Raw genomic sequence first — 16,849 nt, forward strand, 5'->3', positions numbered from 1 at the left:
GATCCACATGCCGGCCCGGTTAACGGGCAATCGCGGGTGCCCGGCGGACATCGCGGCCGACGGGCACACGCACCGGGTCCCGAGGAACGCGGCGCGCCCCCTAGACGCCCGGGAATCCCAGGACGTCATATGACGTCCACCCAGGATGGGAGATCCCATCTGTGGATGTCATATGACTATGGGCGGGTAGGGAAGTGGTTAAAGAGCTCTAGTTCCCATGGGGCTAGGGAGGGCTGAGAACAGAGTTCTCAGCTCCCTCCTAGGCCCGCATGTATGCACACCACAAATGTGGAGGCAAATTGGGTAGTGCATGTTCAGACATAACATTGTGGAACTCAAACAAATGAACTGAGTGAGATGAAAATGGGAAAAGAGAAAGAAGAAATGTGTAGGGAGATGAAGGGGGGGGGGGGGGGAGGTTGTGCAGTCACTGGGGAGATTGTAGAGTAGTGTGTGTGGTATTCAGTAAGGGGGTGTGGACGTAGTCTGCCCAGGGTTCCCAGATCAGTTCAAATTTCCTAACTCTATCCTGTAGGATACTCACTAGTTTTTCTTGCACCATAATCCAAGAGATCTTCCGTTTGCCTGCCTTAAAGGAAACAGAGGGCTTTTTCCAAGCCCGTGCTATTGTAATTTTAGCGTCTAGGAACATAAAGAACAGAAGGGATTGATTGTGTTTGGTGATTTAACCTGCTTGTCTGTTCAGTAGAGCTAATTAGGGGGTTTGGAGGTGGGATAACCAGTGACCTTGTGTATCATTTGGAAGACCTTGTTCCAAAAACCTCATATCTGAGGGCATGCCCACCAGCTATGGAAAAAGGTACCTAGGAGGCCACAGCCTCGGAAGCAGAGTGAGGAGGTGTCTGGGACATTTTGGCTAGACGTGTAGGCACAAGATACCAGCGCAAGATAATTTTCACATTGGCCTCAATCAGCGAGACGTTGATAACTCCCTTGAGGGAACGTTGGAAGCAATGATGCCAGGTGTCCACATCCCATTCATCTTCTAGATCCAGTTCCCAGCTCCTGGCATATGTGGGTTTGTCCCCCGCTTTGACTAGATGATAGAGATATCTCCCCTCTTGTCCGAGATCCCAGAGCACCAGCGTTCATAAGTGGTTATCCTAGGGGGATCAATCTTACTAATCCATATGGAGTGTAAAAAGTGCGAAATTTGGGAAAGCCGAAACCTTTCAGTACTTCTTAGCCTTTTGGCTAAGATCAAGTGTAGTTCTGCTGCTGTGTGTCTTAGTCGGAAGGTGCCTGGGGTACCCGAGGGTCAGCCTTGGGGGGAGCGTCGCTTTTCGGAGGGCCCACCCTTGCTGCTATTGGCCGTAGGATTATTCCCCAGACAACGAGGAGTGATCGCCCTTTTGAAGGCGGTGAGAGCGATTTTCAGGGGCCCCTTTTGGGGTACCCCTGGGCGGAGGAGAGGCGGAGTCCCTTTTGGTTTCCAGGATGGTGGCTCATGGGCTGCGGGACTCACTGAGGTTCCAGGCGAGGCCGGAATTTAAGACGATGGTCAACCTGAAGGTCGTTGTCGAGGATTTGTTGAAGAAAGCTCTAGGCTTAAAGGTGAGCAGCATATATTGCTTGCAAGATTTTCAGCAACAAGGTTTATATGATGTCACTTTCATTTCTTCCGAGGTCTGTTGGGTTGTATTTGAAGGAGCGAAGAAGAAGAATGAACTAGATGTGGTCGAGATGTTCGAGATCACCCCACTGTTTATGCAAGATGAGAAGGTCATAACTGTGCATTTGTACAACCCCTTTGCGGACCCTGCGTTTATTCGGGCTTTAAATAACTATTTTGCAGATTTAAGAGGTGGGGAGAAGGTTCGGAACCAATTCGGAATCTGGTCTGGAAAGTATCGTTTTGTGGGCCGATTTAAGAACGATTCAGGTTGTGTGGGGGGAGTAAAGCGCCCCCCGGCAGTTTTCACCATTGCAGGGGAAAGAGGTTTTTTGTTTTACCCCGGACAGCCCAGGTATTGCCGCAAGTGCTTTTCGTACAGTCATATAAGTTCGGAGTGTGATGAGGGGCAGAAATGTCGATTTTGTGGTAAAGGCGGACATCTGGCCAAAGATTGTGCGGAACAGAAGGTTTGTGACATTTGCAAAAAACCCGGACGGTATGGCTAGACAATGTGATGATTATAAGTTTTACAAAACAAGATGGGCGGATATTATGGCATCTGAGAAGTGGATGTACACGGATGGAGGAGGGCGACAGAAACCCATGAGTGCGACTGGTGAGGAGACTGCTAGGAGGGGACCCGCGGAGCAGCCTGATGCGGCCTCAACTAGTACTCCCCCGGTGCATGAGGTCAGTGAAACCGCACCCGAGGAGGTAAGTGGTGTGAAAGACGATGTGAAGGAAACCAGTGGTGACACTGAGTAAAGTGACAGCTGGGAGTACTCACAGGGCTTCTGGTAACACTAAGAAGGGTAGAGGAATGTCCCAGGTGGTGAGTGAGGAGGAGCCGAGAGACCTGGAAGTAGAGGAACAGATGGAAACCGCAGGTGGGATGGGTCAAGAAATGCCTGGAGATGAAGAGGAGAATGGTGGTCCATCAGATCTGGATACTGGATCCTTCTCTACCCCTAGCCCAATTGCTACATCATCTGTTATTGGTGCTTTATCATCAAGCGAGGAAGAGGAGGAGGAAGGCGAAGAAGAGGACAGTGATGTGAGTGTGGAATGTGCTCAGCGTCCGGTAAGTGGAGCTGGAGACAGCAACAGCTTCTCATCCGGCAAGAAAGCCCGATTGGAGAAGGCTGGAGAAGGAGGAGTGTTCCCTGCTGAAGAGGCTGAAGTTGTTGAGGAATCTGCTGATTCTCCTGCCCCAAGGAGAAGATGCAGGAGTTTGGAGAAAAATGAAGTGTAATTTAATTGCTTTATTTATGGCTGTACTTATTTTTTGTATCTTATTAGTGGCATTGACTATTAGTTCAGTGAATGTGAGGAGTATGAAGTCTAGATGGCGGAGAACTGCGGTATTGCAAGGGCTGGGTGATGCAAATGCTGATGTATTTTGCCTGCAAGAGTATGGAGTGGATAAGTGGCCAGGGGTGGAGGAGTGGAAATATGGCCCCACTATGTGGTCACCTGCATGCGAATCCCGGAGTGAAGGAGTGGGAATATTGGTGAAAAATCCTAATATACAGATAATATCTCATGAGGTTGTGATCCCTGGAAGAGTGTTGGTGGTGGTGGTGGATTATCTGAGTGTGAAGGTGCGGATTGTGAACTGCTATGCCCCTGCTGAGTGGAGAGAAAGAAAGGATTTGTTTGAGACCTTGAAATTATACTTACCAGGGAGAATGGCTACCGTGTTGGCTGGGGATTTCAATTGTGTGCGGAAGGCTGCTGAGAGAGATGGTGCGGGGCAGGAGGGGGGTGTGGATTCTACATCCAAGATCCTAAATGAGATAGTGGAGGATTTACATTTTAAGGATGCAGCGGTAGAGGTGGAGGGAAGTAGGCCATCGTATACCTTTTTTTCAGATAGGGGATCTGTCAGATCTCGGATTGACTTCATCTTTGTGTCCGAGTCGGTGGGTGTGGACAAGTACAGTGTGTGTCCTTTGACCTTTTCGGATCATGTTATGTTATTATGTACGGTTTATCGTTGGAAGGAGGGGTGAAGTTTGGTGGTGGGCCATGGAAACTGAATTGTGCAATCTTGGAGGATGTGGAGGTGTGTGAAAAGTTTGAAATCTTTTTTAGGAACCTGGTGAGAAAAAAATAACATTTTTGTGATGTGAGGTGGTGGGGGGACTGGGTGAAGGGTAGGGTGGCAGGGTTCTTTAAAGGTGTGTGTTCCCAGAAGGCTAAGGAAAGGAGGGAGTGTGATTAGGCTTTGTTGAGGAGGCTATATTTCTTGCTCTCATGCAAAAAGATGGGGTGTGAGGTGGACCAGGAGCTACGGGAGGTGAGGGAGGAAAGGAACAAGAGGTTGAAAGAAAAAGGCAAAGGAATTGTGTTTTGTGCTAAAGTACAGGAAATGGAAGAAGGGGAGCGGTGCTCTAGATTCTTTTTCAAAAAAGCCTTTAATGAGAGAAGCCTGATGCGGACTGTGTTTAAAGGAGAAGTGGAGGTGGAAGGGGAAGAAATGGTGAAGGAGATTGTAAGTTTTTATGAACAGTTGTATAGTGAACAAAAGGTGGCATCAGAAGAAGAGAGGAAAGAATATTTACAGCTTGAGCAGAGGTGGATCTTCAGACTAAGGGCCACCCAACCCCCAGGATTGAATACCTGTATATCTTTTAGACCTTTTTTGGAGGGTTTTTCCTCAAGGGGCTCTGAGTGGGAACCTGATGAGATCCCCCCCTAGGGCCTTCCCCTCTGGTCTAACTCCCACAGGCCTTGACCTCTCCTTCCCCCATGCGTCCATGGCTTCACACCACCTCATGGACCCTTTTGACACAATTACCTACCACCCCCCCCCCCGTGTTTTATATCATGTATATTTTAATGAATTTGTACATAGTTGTATATAATGCATATAATGTATGTATGTATGTCCCTGGGTATATGCCAAGATGTGTTTTTCTCACAATATGCCACTTATTTATTGACCTTTATAGTTTTTTCATTGACTTTATCATCCAAAATCCTTTTTTCACTGTTCCTGCCATGCCCCCCCCTTTTCCTGACATCTGACCCACTGTCTGACCGAGCTCGCCCCTCCTCCATACCCTGGGTGGCCATCCCATCCCGGATGCAGCGCCAGGATATTCCCCACTCGGCGCAGGGGGGCCGCCTCATGTGACACCTGTTGCCACGGGCGGCGTCCCCACAAGCGGAAGATTCCGATCGAATTCTCGACCCGGTCTCTTCCGCCTCCTGCGTCGCAGGCCTTCGGCGCGGGTCTTGGTTCCCGCCCCTGTGCGGCACACGTCATCATGCCAGGGGTTGTACGTCACCGTGCCCGGAGGCAAACACACACTCTGGCCGCGGTCTCCAAGGGGACCGATGCGTGCACCCAAGGCTCATGGGGCGTCTACCTTTCCACCCATTTTCCTGTGCCCACAACCTATCGCGAGCGCGGCCGTACTTCTTGGATGCAATGCCCACCACACACTTCTCAGGCGTCTCTCGTCTTTGCACGCCAGTCTCCACCACACCGCCTCGGACCAGGACCCGACCCAGGTAAATTCAGCCACATGCATGGCCCTATGTTGCCCTTGGGCAGACCTTGATCCACCTTGCTCCACCCCTCACCCTGATCCGTACCTCCACATTGTTTTTCAGGCTGGACCCTCCAAGCCTCCCCAGGTCTGGACCCCTGGCTGGGCACTCATGTCCTAGTGCCCCTGGACAGCCTCCTTGCCGGCACCCCCCATTTTTCAACCACTCACCCCCTTTTGTATCAGGGACTTTCCCGATACTGGGCGTCACCTGCCCGGGGGGGCCGGATCCTGCCACTTTGGACCACTGCATGTGTTATCTGTGCAGGCCCTTCTCGCATACCGGACAGGAATTTGCCAGCATAGTTTTGACTGCCTAACCCAGGTATTTTTCCCACCCTATTTCTCTATATCATATTACTATTATGTAATCATGTACATACTTGGTATGTACAACACCTGTGGTCCCAATACCCTTCCGAGGCATGCGTACTGCCCTGTTCTAAATACCCCCCTCCATATATCCCCTTGTTCCCTGGCAGATTGGAGCCCATCCAAGGACCATTCCACTCATTGGTGGCTTTGACGCCCTTTGTTGGGGAATACCTCCCTGGTGACTCCGCTGGGACTGGGTACACATGGCCTGCCCAACGTGGACTAGGAGCGAGCCATACCTCGGTGTTCAGTGGTGCTATGTCCCCTCCAACCCCTTCCCTCTGAAGGTTTTAATGGATGCAATATTAGACACATGCCCCCTAAGCAATACTATATGGTCAGTACCTCAATGTTTCTGTTTTTATCTCATATGCATATTATATACTTGTATTACAACAGCCACACCTCTTTTTATGCTGATGTTTATTATGCAATGCTTTACAATTGGTTCATAATTGTCTTTTTAACTTATAGACATACCATTTTGTTTGCTGATTCCAATCAGACACCCCTGAGGAAGAGTATATCTCGAAACGCGTCGGGTACTCCCCGTATGTGTGTTCCATATGTACCGGAGTTCTATGATTGTGGATCTCTGCATACTGTACTGCAATTTTTTGTCTGTATCACGCATCCTGTATCCTGTGTATATTCACCCCATGTATTGTAGACCTATCCAGATCTATACCCTAATACCTAACTTCATTTCAACAAACTCACACTTCTTATACCCCTTATTACTCCCGAGTACGTTTTCCCTTTAAAGTCCCGTAAGAGGATCAATTTTCCATTGCCTTGTGAAGTGGTGAAAGGAAGCCTGAACCCCTGGGAATGACGGACTTCCAATGGATTTTTATTTGAAATTCTGGCCATTGTTGCAGGAGCACATAGTAGAACTATTAAATCTTTGCATGATATCTGGAGTGATGTCAGATACAATGAAGCAGGGTGTAATTACTCTGATTTTCAAGAAAGGAGACCGTAGGGATATTAAGAACTGGCGCCCCATATCACTGCTGAATTGTGACTACAAGCTATTGGCGAAGGTGCTGGCCATGCGCTTGGGGCAGGTGATAAACCAATTGGTAGGGGACTGGCAGGTCTGTGCGGTCCCCGGGTGACGGATTGCCGATAATCTAATATTGTTGAGAGATCTTATCTTTTACGCGCAGACCAATAACCTGCCTCTGGCGGTGACCGGTATCGATTTGGAAAAGGCTTACGACAAAGTCTCACATTCCTTTTTGTTTCAAGTACTTGACTCAATGGGGTTGCCGAAGGATATAATGAAGATGGTGAAGGGACTGTACAGATATATCTCCAGTCAAGTGATCGTGAATGGGAGTGTGTCAGGGCCTTTCCGAGCATGCTCTGGGGTAAGGCAGGGTTGCCCCCTGTCCCCAATCCTGTTCATATGTGTGATGGAGCCGTTGTTGAGGTCTGTGCAGGGAGATAAAGGATTCAAAGGCTTTTTTATTCCAGGAGGAGGTCGTGATAATGTTAAATCCTTATATAACATGGATGATGTGGCCTTTGTATGTGCATCTGAGAGAGATCTAGCCAGAGCTGAGTTACAATTGAATATTTTTGGGACAGTGTCCGGGCTGAATGTGAATTGGGCGAAGAGTCAGGAACCTTCAATACGTCCAGGTCGAAATTGAAAGGAACAGAGTCCACAGAAGTGCTGGGTACTTGTTTCGAGAGGAATCTTATGGGACAAACCAATACTAAAAAATCAATTGAGAAGATGTCCAAAAAGTTGGATTTTTGGAAGATGCGGAAAATGACATTGACAGGCAAGACTCTGGTGGTGAGGGTGGTGGTGTTACCTCTTTTGTTATATTTTAATATTGTGTTCCCTCCAAGCAAGTTCTTGATGAAGCAGATGGCATGGATGTTGTTCCTCTTCTTTTGGGGGGCTAAAATGGAAAGAGTAGCTCGAACTACAGTGATGAAAAGTAGTAAAAATGGGGGGTATGATTTCCTGAATGTTGAGACTTTTTTAGAGATGCACTTTTTGTTTAGCCACTGGAAAGCCTTTTCTGTCGGTGGGAGGACTGCTCATTTAATGAGGTATTTGGCAGGTTGGTCCTTAATAAGATGGGGATGGTGTATAAAGGATCTGACAAAACCGGTTGCTTTGTTCCCACCTTCTTTCTACCTTAGGCTGGAGCAGTTCTTTAAGCGGTACAGCCTGGGGGGTTTGGGAGTGGGGGCATTGAAGAAGGAATGGGTGGTGAAGTGGCTGAAAAGAGAGGAGGTGGTGGAAAACATAAGAGGGGCGAGGAGTAAATTTGCAAAAGAACGTTGGGCAAGGTTCTCATGGAGTGGTGTTACGAATCGCCAGAAAGAGATCTGCTGGATGGCCTTCCATGAATGCTTGTTAACTTTGGCCTTTTTGAAGGGGAGAGATTTGTCCAGAAGAGAAGATTGTCCAAGGGAAGGATGTGGAGGAATTGCGTATGTACAACATGCATTATGGGAATGTGCCTTTGTGCAAAAGATCTGGAGGAGAGTGGAACCCTTAGTGAAGAAGGTGACTGATGTGGAGGTGATTGAACCAGATGTTGCGTTTTTCTGGGTGGTGCAGGGGTGTAGGAAAAAGCAAAGAAAGATGTGGATTATGTCTTGTATTTTTAAAGAGGTGGTATGGAATGGCAGGTGTTTGTGGTGGAGGAATAAAGTGAATTTGTCTGAAAGAGACTGTGTCAATATGTTCCGTGCAAAATTGTACTTGGTGTTTTTGTATGATAAGAGATGGATGGGGGAGAAGGAAGCAGAGGAGTTTTGGCTGCATGAGAGATGGGGAGTGGGGTAGGAGTATGTTTTTTTTTTTTTTTTTTTTAGTTGTATGGTTTATGTGGTTCTATGTAATGATTTTATAACTTTTTGCAAAAGATAAAGAAAGATCATACTAAAGTGATGCAAAGAACACTGCTCTGAGGATATGTTGAGCTTAAAAACTCGTTTGAGTTGGTAAATCAGTCTGAATGGTATGGAAAAAAAAAACATCTGTTCTTATCAGTTGCCAGAGGAGGTGCTGTGCTACTCCCATAGGGGAGAGCTATGCAAATCCAATGGTGTAATTGTGCCTGGAAGGGCAGTTTCAGCAGGGACTACATCGAGCTGCCCGACAGTACTGGGGGCCGATCAACGATTGCGTCTGAGCCGTCTGGAGGGTGCTCCTGGTGAGGATGGGTGCTGCATCGGGTCTGGCCAGAGGGTCAGGTCCCTGGCCTTCTGGCCTAGATTAGTGTAGTCCTAGCTCCAGTCAGTTTTTCGGGAGAGAACGCTGGCTCCCCTACAGCACCGGGGGGAGCAGTTAGTATTTCCCGAATGTAATTAGGTAGGAGTGATGGGAGCGACGTTTGAGCCTTCGGGTCAAGCGCTCTCCCTAAGCTCTCAGAACTCCAGGCCTTCCTGGTTGGGGTGGGGGCTGCGCTGACTGGGCTGTTGGTCAGGGTTGGGAGAAAAGCCTGTAGTGAATGTGCCCCTGAAGTGGCAGTACAGGGGTGCCGTACAATCACTGTGAGTGAGGGTCACTTTGATTTATGGCACCATGGTCACTTCACCATACACACTTTTTTCACACCTGCCTCTAGGGCAGAGCCTTTTGGCTAGGACCACAGGAATTTTTTATTCCTGGCCGAAGGGCCGGCCATTGTATTGCACAATGGTCACTTTCACTTCTTCCACTTCCTTCTCCCCACTTTCTATTTATTTACCCTTGTGTTGTCACTTTTTTGTACCTTTTTGTTTGTTACACGTTTTGTCACAATGTGTTTAGTAGGGTGTGGGTCCTCGGGCCTACCCTGAAAGTCTTGGGAGGGGGCAGACATGACCTTCTGGCTTGGTTCATACTCTCTCATGGTGTCTCCCTTTGGGGGAGCCCCGCAGAGTACTTGGGTGGGTCTGTTTCGGCAGACCTTCCAGAGAAAGGGGGTCTGTCTGGTTTCGGCCAGATGGACCCAGTGAAGTACCTCAGTCCCTGACTGGAGCCTAATGCCCCAGGGGACATGGTAAGGTCCTTCCTAGGGAGAACCGTGTAACACCCATTGCACGTGTGGTGTCACTCTTTATGTGTGCACTTTTTTTTGCCACCGGGCTTTTCACAAAAAAAAAGCTCCTATATATTTATTTAGCTGTATATCTGGAGTTCAGCTCTAAATTCCCTGGGCAAAGTTGTGTAAAATGTTGAGTAATCCTGCCTAAAATTTTATTTTCGTTTTATACCACTGAATGCCATTGGAACACTGTCGATTTCCCTTCTGTCCAACAAAAAAATATATTTTATTGATTTCTTGTTTTTGTTGATGGAATTTAAGATATTTTCCATTACATATGTACCAACCTTTCAAAGAGAGATTTTTCAAGGATGCTTAGAAAGGAGAGATTCCTGTTGAAAGACTGAAGGTATATTAATGAGCCACAATGGTAGGATTCTGGTTTAGCGCAGTAAAATATCTCATTGTATTCTTCTTTTCTATATTCACATATTTCCTTCTTTGTATTCAGTTGGAATCCACATTCAGACTTCACTTGATGAGTTCCATTCGTAAAAGTCCCCGTAAAGTAAATGAGGCCATAGCCCCAGTTCCTCGCTCTCCACAATGCCGAAACAGCCTCACTTGGATGGTAGAGGATCAATGAAAAGAAAACATTTCCTTCCCAGAATAAAGTGAAATAGGCATGATAGGTTCCATTGTTAAAATCTTCAATTCTCCCAGAAGCTGCAGCTTTAAGATCTGGAGAAAAGATCCTAGCTCTTATAAAGTCTCCTCCATATGTTTTCCTGTTACCCAAAAGGTCAAACATCTCAATTAGGATAATTATTGTCTCTCCAACACAATACTTTTTCCTTGGGTTCGGTATAGTGGCTCTACTCTTCTTAGCACTGGTTGTGTGGTCCTTGTGGGTGAATGTGATGGAAGGAATCAAGACAGAAATGTTTTTGAAGATGAGAGAAAATTGAATTTCATCCTCTAATGAGAAGCTGGCAATTTTTTCCTCATAGTTTACAGTGGGATTGCTGGAATGAATAACTGCATCTAAGCTCTGGAATAAATAAATAAATATAGTTATAAATAACAGTTAAAAGAGCTTAAGGTTTTGAGAAAATTATATGCTGCAATGAGGTGGGCAGGGAAGATTTAACATTTGGGAACTTAAAGTAATACTAAAGGCGCCATCTAAAAAAAAAAAAAAATTATACTTACCTAATGCCTTAATGAGTTTGCACAGAGCAGCCCTGATCCTGCTCTTCTTGGGTCCTCTGCTGGCACACTGGGCTCCTCCCCCTTGTGAGTGCCCCCATAGCAAGCTCTGAGCTCTATTCTTTTGTCCATAAGATACACACAACAAGACTCAACTCCACCCATCAGTCCATCCTCACTGACCGTGATTGACAGCGGTGGGAGCCAGTGGCTCCTGCTGCTATACCCCAACTAATGAGGAGGCAGAGAGCCAGGACAGCAGCATCTCAGGTGCACATTGCTGAATCGAGATCGGGCTCAGGTGTGTATTTAGGGGGGAGCTACATACCAAGGCTGGGTTCACACTTATGCGAATTGGATGCGAATTTCTCTGCATCCAATTCACATGACAGGAGACTGTGACCGGCTCGCAATGTAGTCAGTTCACACACCTCTGGGGCGGCAGTGGAGCGCACAGCAGAAGGGTCCTGCACATCTTTGGCTCCTTTTTAGGTCCGAATTAAATATAATAATTTAAATAAAATATTTATTTTTATACTTACCTCTTTCCAAATTCTTCTGAGTTGTCTTCCTCATCAGATCTTGTCCTGGTGGTGGTCGATTCTCGATGATGCAGAGAGCAGTGCCGATGTAATGATCTCAGTGATACTTTCTGCATGCAGGATGCCTTCCCAGGCGGTGGGTCCATGACGCCCAGCACCCACTGTATGTCCTCAGTCTTCTGGGTCTCATTCAAACAGAAAGGCTGAGGACATCTTGTGACAAAGAAGAGGTTTTGAGAGGATCTGTGCAAAGAGATGGGGAGTATTGAGGTCAGAACTGTTGTGAGAATTTAAACCCTGACCTTTCCTAAAAAAAATAGATGCTGCAAAGCATGTATGGAATCCAGGAATTTGTGAAAAGATGCCCAGTGTGCAGGCAGTAATCACAACAGGAAAGGAAAGGCTTATTTTTGTCAAATATAGCTCATGTTTGTATTGTATTTACAATGTTGATGTTATAAAATGAAAGGGGATACTGTGACTATAGAACTCCTTTAGGAAGGAACTTAGCAATGGCAGTCCCTATCCCAAAGGTGTATTTAAAGTACTATAGCCTCCAGTTTTTTAGTCCACAAATACCTATTGATCCTGTCACTGATATCCACCTACTGCAGCTTCCTGTGATGGTGTGGCAACAATGCTGCACTCATGAATTCAGAAGCATTGATACACCATCACAGGGGTGTGACTATTAGTATTGACACTACTAATTCACAAATATGTAGCTTGTCAATCAGCATTTGACCTAACCTAGCCATACATTGCTTTCTGGATTGACAGCACTACCTCTGTTGTTGAATCCCTCCCACTATGAGCTGCAGTGTATGTGAAGGGGGAGAGTGTGAGACACACATGAAGGAGAATTAGGCTGCCCATATATGGTTCGAAATTTGGCTGGTTCAGCAGGGACCATCACCAAACTTGTCTCCAAATATGCATACGTACAAATAGCACCGCTCTGACTGTGAGAAACTCCAATTGTAATAGTTGATCACTGGTATATCCACTCCAGGTGCTCAGGTTCAGACATCCCCCCACTCATTAAAAACACTTAGACAGAAATAAATTAGAAGAACCTGCACTCTGGAATCCATCCATATGCTTTATTCAGATAAAACCAAGTTACAAAGTAACTACTGATATGTTTCAGGAGGCAGCCTTGATACCGTGAGCAAGGCAATTCGCCAAAGCATGTCAGCTGTTACCTTGGAACTTGGTTTTATCTGAATAAAGCATATGGATGGATTCAAGAGTGCCGGTTCTTCAAATTTATTTTTGTCTCCAAATATCACCCAAACTGTCCTCTCTGCTCCTCTATAGACCTCCTGCTCTCAAGCTACTTCATTTTCTCTTCCCATGCTTGTCTCCAGGACTTCTCCAGAGCCTCTCCCATCCTCTGTAACTTTCTGCCTCAATCTGTCCGGCTATATTTTAGTCTGGCTGCCTTTAGGCGATACCTGAAAACTCATCTCTTTAGGGAAGCCTATCATGCCTCCAACTAATCTCCAACTAATCTTTTATCACTTCCATCAGCTCATCCCCCACAGTTACAATCTTTTGTACCACTTGCCCCACCCTATTAGATTGTAAGCTCTTATGAGCAGGGCCCTCTTAACCCTCTTGTATTTTATTGTATTGTAACAGTACCGTCTCCCTTTTATATTGTAAAACACTGCATAACCTGTTGGCGCTATATAAATCCTGAATACTAATAATAATAGTAATAATAATTTATATACACCCTGGTTGCACACAAATCAATCTTTCCTTTCACCCATGGTGCATAATCTATGACCAGCCTTAGGCTCAGTCAGGGAAGGTGAAGGAAAGTGAAGCCTTTATGAGGCTTGTAAGTTATATAGAAACTAGATGTGGGACCTGTCATTCAGGAGCCTTTAGATGTACTTTAACAATCTGAGTGATCGGTACTTACCTTTGTGGAGTAATGCACTGTAAAACTTATCAGCAAGATTGTAAAGAATACCATAACAGTCAGAAAAAACGTTTGGTTCAATGTAGTGGTCATCACAACTTCATAAACTGAAAAAAATGGGTTACTTCTGTTATTCTGTGCCACCTTGTTACAATAAAATAGAATTAACAATCTTAAAGTATAGTTACAGTTGATCTCCTTCTGTCCTGCATGTGAAAGGATTCAAGTGGGTTTTGCATTCCCATGAACTTGGTTAGGAATCAAATAAGAGCTTGTTGACCCAGACCTTTATGTATACGGAAAAGTGATTCCCGTATACCATATATACTCAAGTATATTGCTCCATACACATGATCAGAAATTCCATCAGAAAAAACTTGGATGGTTTTTCCGATGGAATCGCGCTCAAGCTTGCCTTGCATACACACGATCACACAAAAGTTCTCTGAACTTTTGACTGTCAAGAACGTGGTGACGTACAACACTACGACGAGCCTAGAAAATGAAGTTCAATGCTTCCGAGCGTGCGTTGAATTGTTTCCAAGCATGCGTGATTTTTTGCATGTCCGAATTGCATACAGACGAACGCATTTTTGGATAGGAACTTTTTCTGACCGAAAAATAGAGAACCTGCTCTCAATCTTTTGCAGGCTGGAATTCTGTCAGCAAAAGTCCGATGGAGCATACACACACGGTTGGAATTTCTGACCAAAAGCTCACATCCGACTTTTAAGGCGGAATTTCTGATCGTGTGTACGGGGCATAAGCGGAGTTTTTCAGCACTTTATTTGTGCTGAAAAAGCCCCCTCGGCTTATACTCGAGTCACTGTGTCCATCTGCAGCCTCATGCGCCTGATCTCCCGGTGCTGTCACAAGCAGTCTAGTCGGCGGCCGTACAGTGTAACAAAGCCCCGCCTTCTCCTCGTCCTCGTCCATGATAGACAGAACACTGACTCAGTGCTGAGAAACGGAATCAGTGTTCCGTCACGCACTAGGAGAAGGTGGGGCTTTGTTACACGGCTGCTGACTAGACTGCATGTCACAGCGCCGGTGTTCTGGAGATCAGAGATCCGGTACATGAGGCTGCAGATGGACACAGTGAGGCATGCAGATGGCACAGTGAGGTTGCAAATGGACACAGTGAGGCTGCAGATGGGTATTGTTGACCCTCTTTTCCACTTACAGTAGCGGCTGCATTTCCCACCCTAGGCTTATACTCGAGTCAATAAGTCAATTCCCAGTTTATTGTGGTAAAATTAGGTGCCTCGGCTTATATTCGGGTCGGCTTATATTCGAGTATACGGTATGTGTTTTAACTTTATGTATAATTGTACATATGTATTTTCCTTCTTTATTACAGTTTGTGCAGTGATATCTGTAGGCTGAAAGCTCTCTTTGATTGTATGAACCTCCAGCTTCTATGTGATCACTACATCACTGCTGATAAAATAATCACATGATTAGGAATCACCCTGAAAGGAAGGCCCGGAGTGATAAAAAATAGCGGAGGGCAGACAAGACAGTGTCCTGTTGATGGTCTCTGGCTATTAGCAAGGAATAGGATTGTGATAGGGCATGTCTAATCGGCACTGCTTTATTGTAAATATTCTCAAATAATGTTAGAGACCCAACAATTTGATATTCTGGTGAAAGGGCTCGCAAGCAGGAACCTACTTGATAACAATGGAAAAGATCTAACTCTGAACCAAACATGGCTTGTATACTTTCCATGGACATAGGTTTGTTTTGCAATGAAAGATGACATAGTCGAAATATCCCTTTGGCATAGAGATTGCAGAATATCGAGTCAGTAGAACTATGTGGTAATAAATTTGAATTGAGAATCGGCAGGAGCAGACTAGGATAAGGAGAAAGAGAGGTTGTCTTGAAAATTGATTTAACAGCATGAAAGGTGGCCCCAACAAGACTGTGGATTGTAATATGTCTGCTTATAGAGGAGGCAGGATAGGCCCAAATAATTCCTTCCAAAGTGTTTGTAAATGTAGAGTCTTGAATTAGTGATTCATTTAATTGCCAGTTCCAATGTTTCGGTATTTACGGGTCAATACTTAATATAAAGTGTATAGGGGCATGGCATGATGGAGAAAGAGCCAATAGAAGAAGATTCCAGCAGGGAGAGAGCCTGTTGGACTATCAAAATATACTGAAATCTATCCAAGATTATGTGTTGTGAGGTACAAAAAAGTAGGAATAATCTCGGTCTTGAGGATGTGTAGTTCGCCATGAATCTGTCAATTGGTAAGAATAGAGAAGTTTTTTCATTCTCTCACAGCTGCATATAATAAATGAAAGGCACTCCTGGACACATCAAGTAGGGAATCAAGAGCTAGATTAAAATCACCTCCAATAATAAGAATGTCCTCTCTTTGCTGGGCTATACGTTCTAGGAATCTTTCTAGGAAGATAATTTGATTAACATTTGGAAGGTATAGGTTGGCCAGAGTGATTTTATGCTCAAATATGCCCTTCACAATCAAACAGGTCCCTCATTGTCTGAAACAACATCAGTCTCTCTCCAGGGAAGTTGGTTCGAAATGAAGATAGAAACACCTTTGGATTTCGAATTTGGGGAATCTACAGCAATGCAAAATAGGGATCTTATTCAAGCAGAAATGTGTTTCTTGCAGAAACATCACTTGATACGCCTTGATACGCCTAGTTTCTGACTTTAATTTAGAACACTTTTCTGGAACATTCAAAACGCGTACATTATATGAGGTAAACTGAATAGATGGCATAATTAAGATAGCAAGCGTATGCACCAGGGGAGGCCATTCAATGCAAAACAGAGTTCTTCAAGGGTCAGCTAGGGGTGTAACACTGGAGAGGCTGGGCCCTAGGGGAAGGTAAGGGATAAGGCAAAAAAATAAAAACAAGAAGGGAAAAGCCAAGAAAAAAATTATAGACCTCTATGTTAAAGAGGAGGTTCAGTCTCCCAATGCAAAAATTAAAAGTCAGCAGCTACAAATACTGCAGCTGCTGACTTTTAATATATGGACACTTACCTGCTTAGGGAGCCCACGATGTCAGCACCCCAGCCGATCTTCGGATCGGCTGTCAGGTGCAGCCTCCGCCATTCCTGTTAAGGGAACATTAAGGGAATGTTAAAGGAACATTCCTTTCGACTTCACAGCCAGTTCCCTGCTGTGCATGCGTGAAGCATGCTGCGCTTGCTAATTGGTCTGGTGCTGAGGCAAGAGGAGGGAGCCGAACTTCAGAGAGACAGTGCTGCGGCCCCGTCTCCCCAAAGTGAGGAACAGTACCTGTCAAAAACAGGTACCTGTTCCCCCCTTCCCCCTGAAAGGGGGGAGGAGATGGAAGACAATAGCAATATTATGTTATTAGAAAGTATAAACTGTGAGGGTCCAGTAGGCAATTACAAAATAGAAAATAAAATTGTTGAGAAGGGTTAGTGAAGGGGTTTTCAAGGTACTCCAGGTACACGACAGACCAGCCAATAATTAATACTGCAGCCTACCGAAAACCCCCGGTACCGGGAGACACTTTCAAATGACCACAAGATACACAAAGTGAGTTCAAAGAAAATGCCTTTCTTTATTGGGCGGGTACAC

The 16,849-nt window shown here is 45.6% G+C and overlaps 1 protein-coding gene across 6 annotated transcripts in view; it reads right to left on the reverse strand.

Moving 5' to 3' along the window:
• LOC141114279 (NXPE family member 4-like) overlaps positions 1-16,849 on the reverse strand; it is a 217,350-nt gene that overhangs the window by 36,725 nt on the left and 163,776 nt on the right. For all 6 annotated transcript variants that reach the window (XM_073607874.1, XM_073607872.1, XM_073607873.1 and 3 more), the window contains 2 exons: positions 13,257-13,363; positions 9,920-10,623 (listed from right to left, as the gene is read on the reverse strand). In XM_073607874.1, coding sequence (XP_073463975.1) covers positions 9,920-10,623; positions 13,257-13,363 — 811 coding nt within the window. The remainder of the gene's footprint in view (positions 1-9,919; positions 10,624-13,256; positions 13,364-16,849) is intronic.

This window comes from Aquarana catesbeiana, linkage group LG12 (assembly GCF_042186555.1).
Source record: "Aquarana catesbeiana isolate 2022-GZ linkage group LG12, ASM4218655v1, whole genome shotgun sequence".
Classification (NCBI taxonomy): Eukaryota; Metazoa; Chordata; class Amphibia; order Anura; family Ranidae; genus Aquarana; species Aquarana catesbeiana.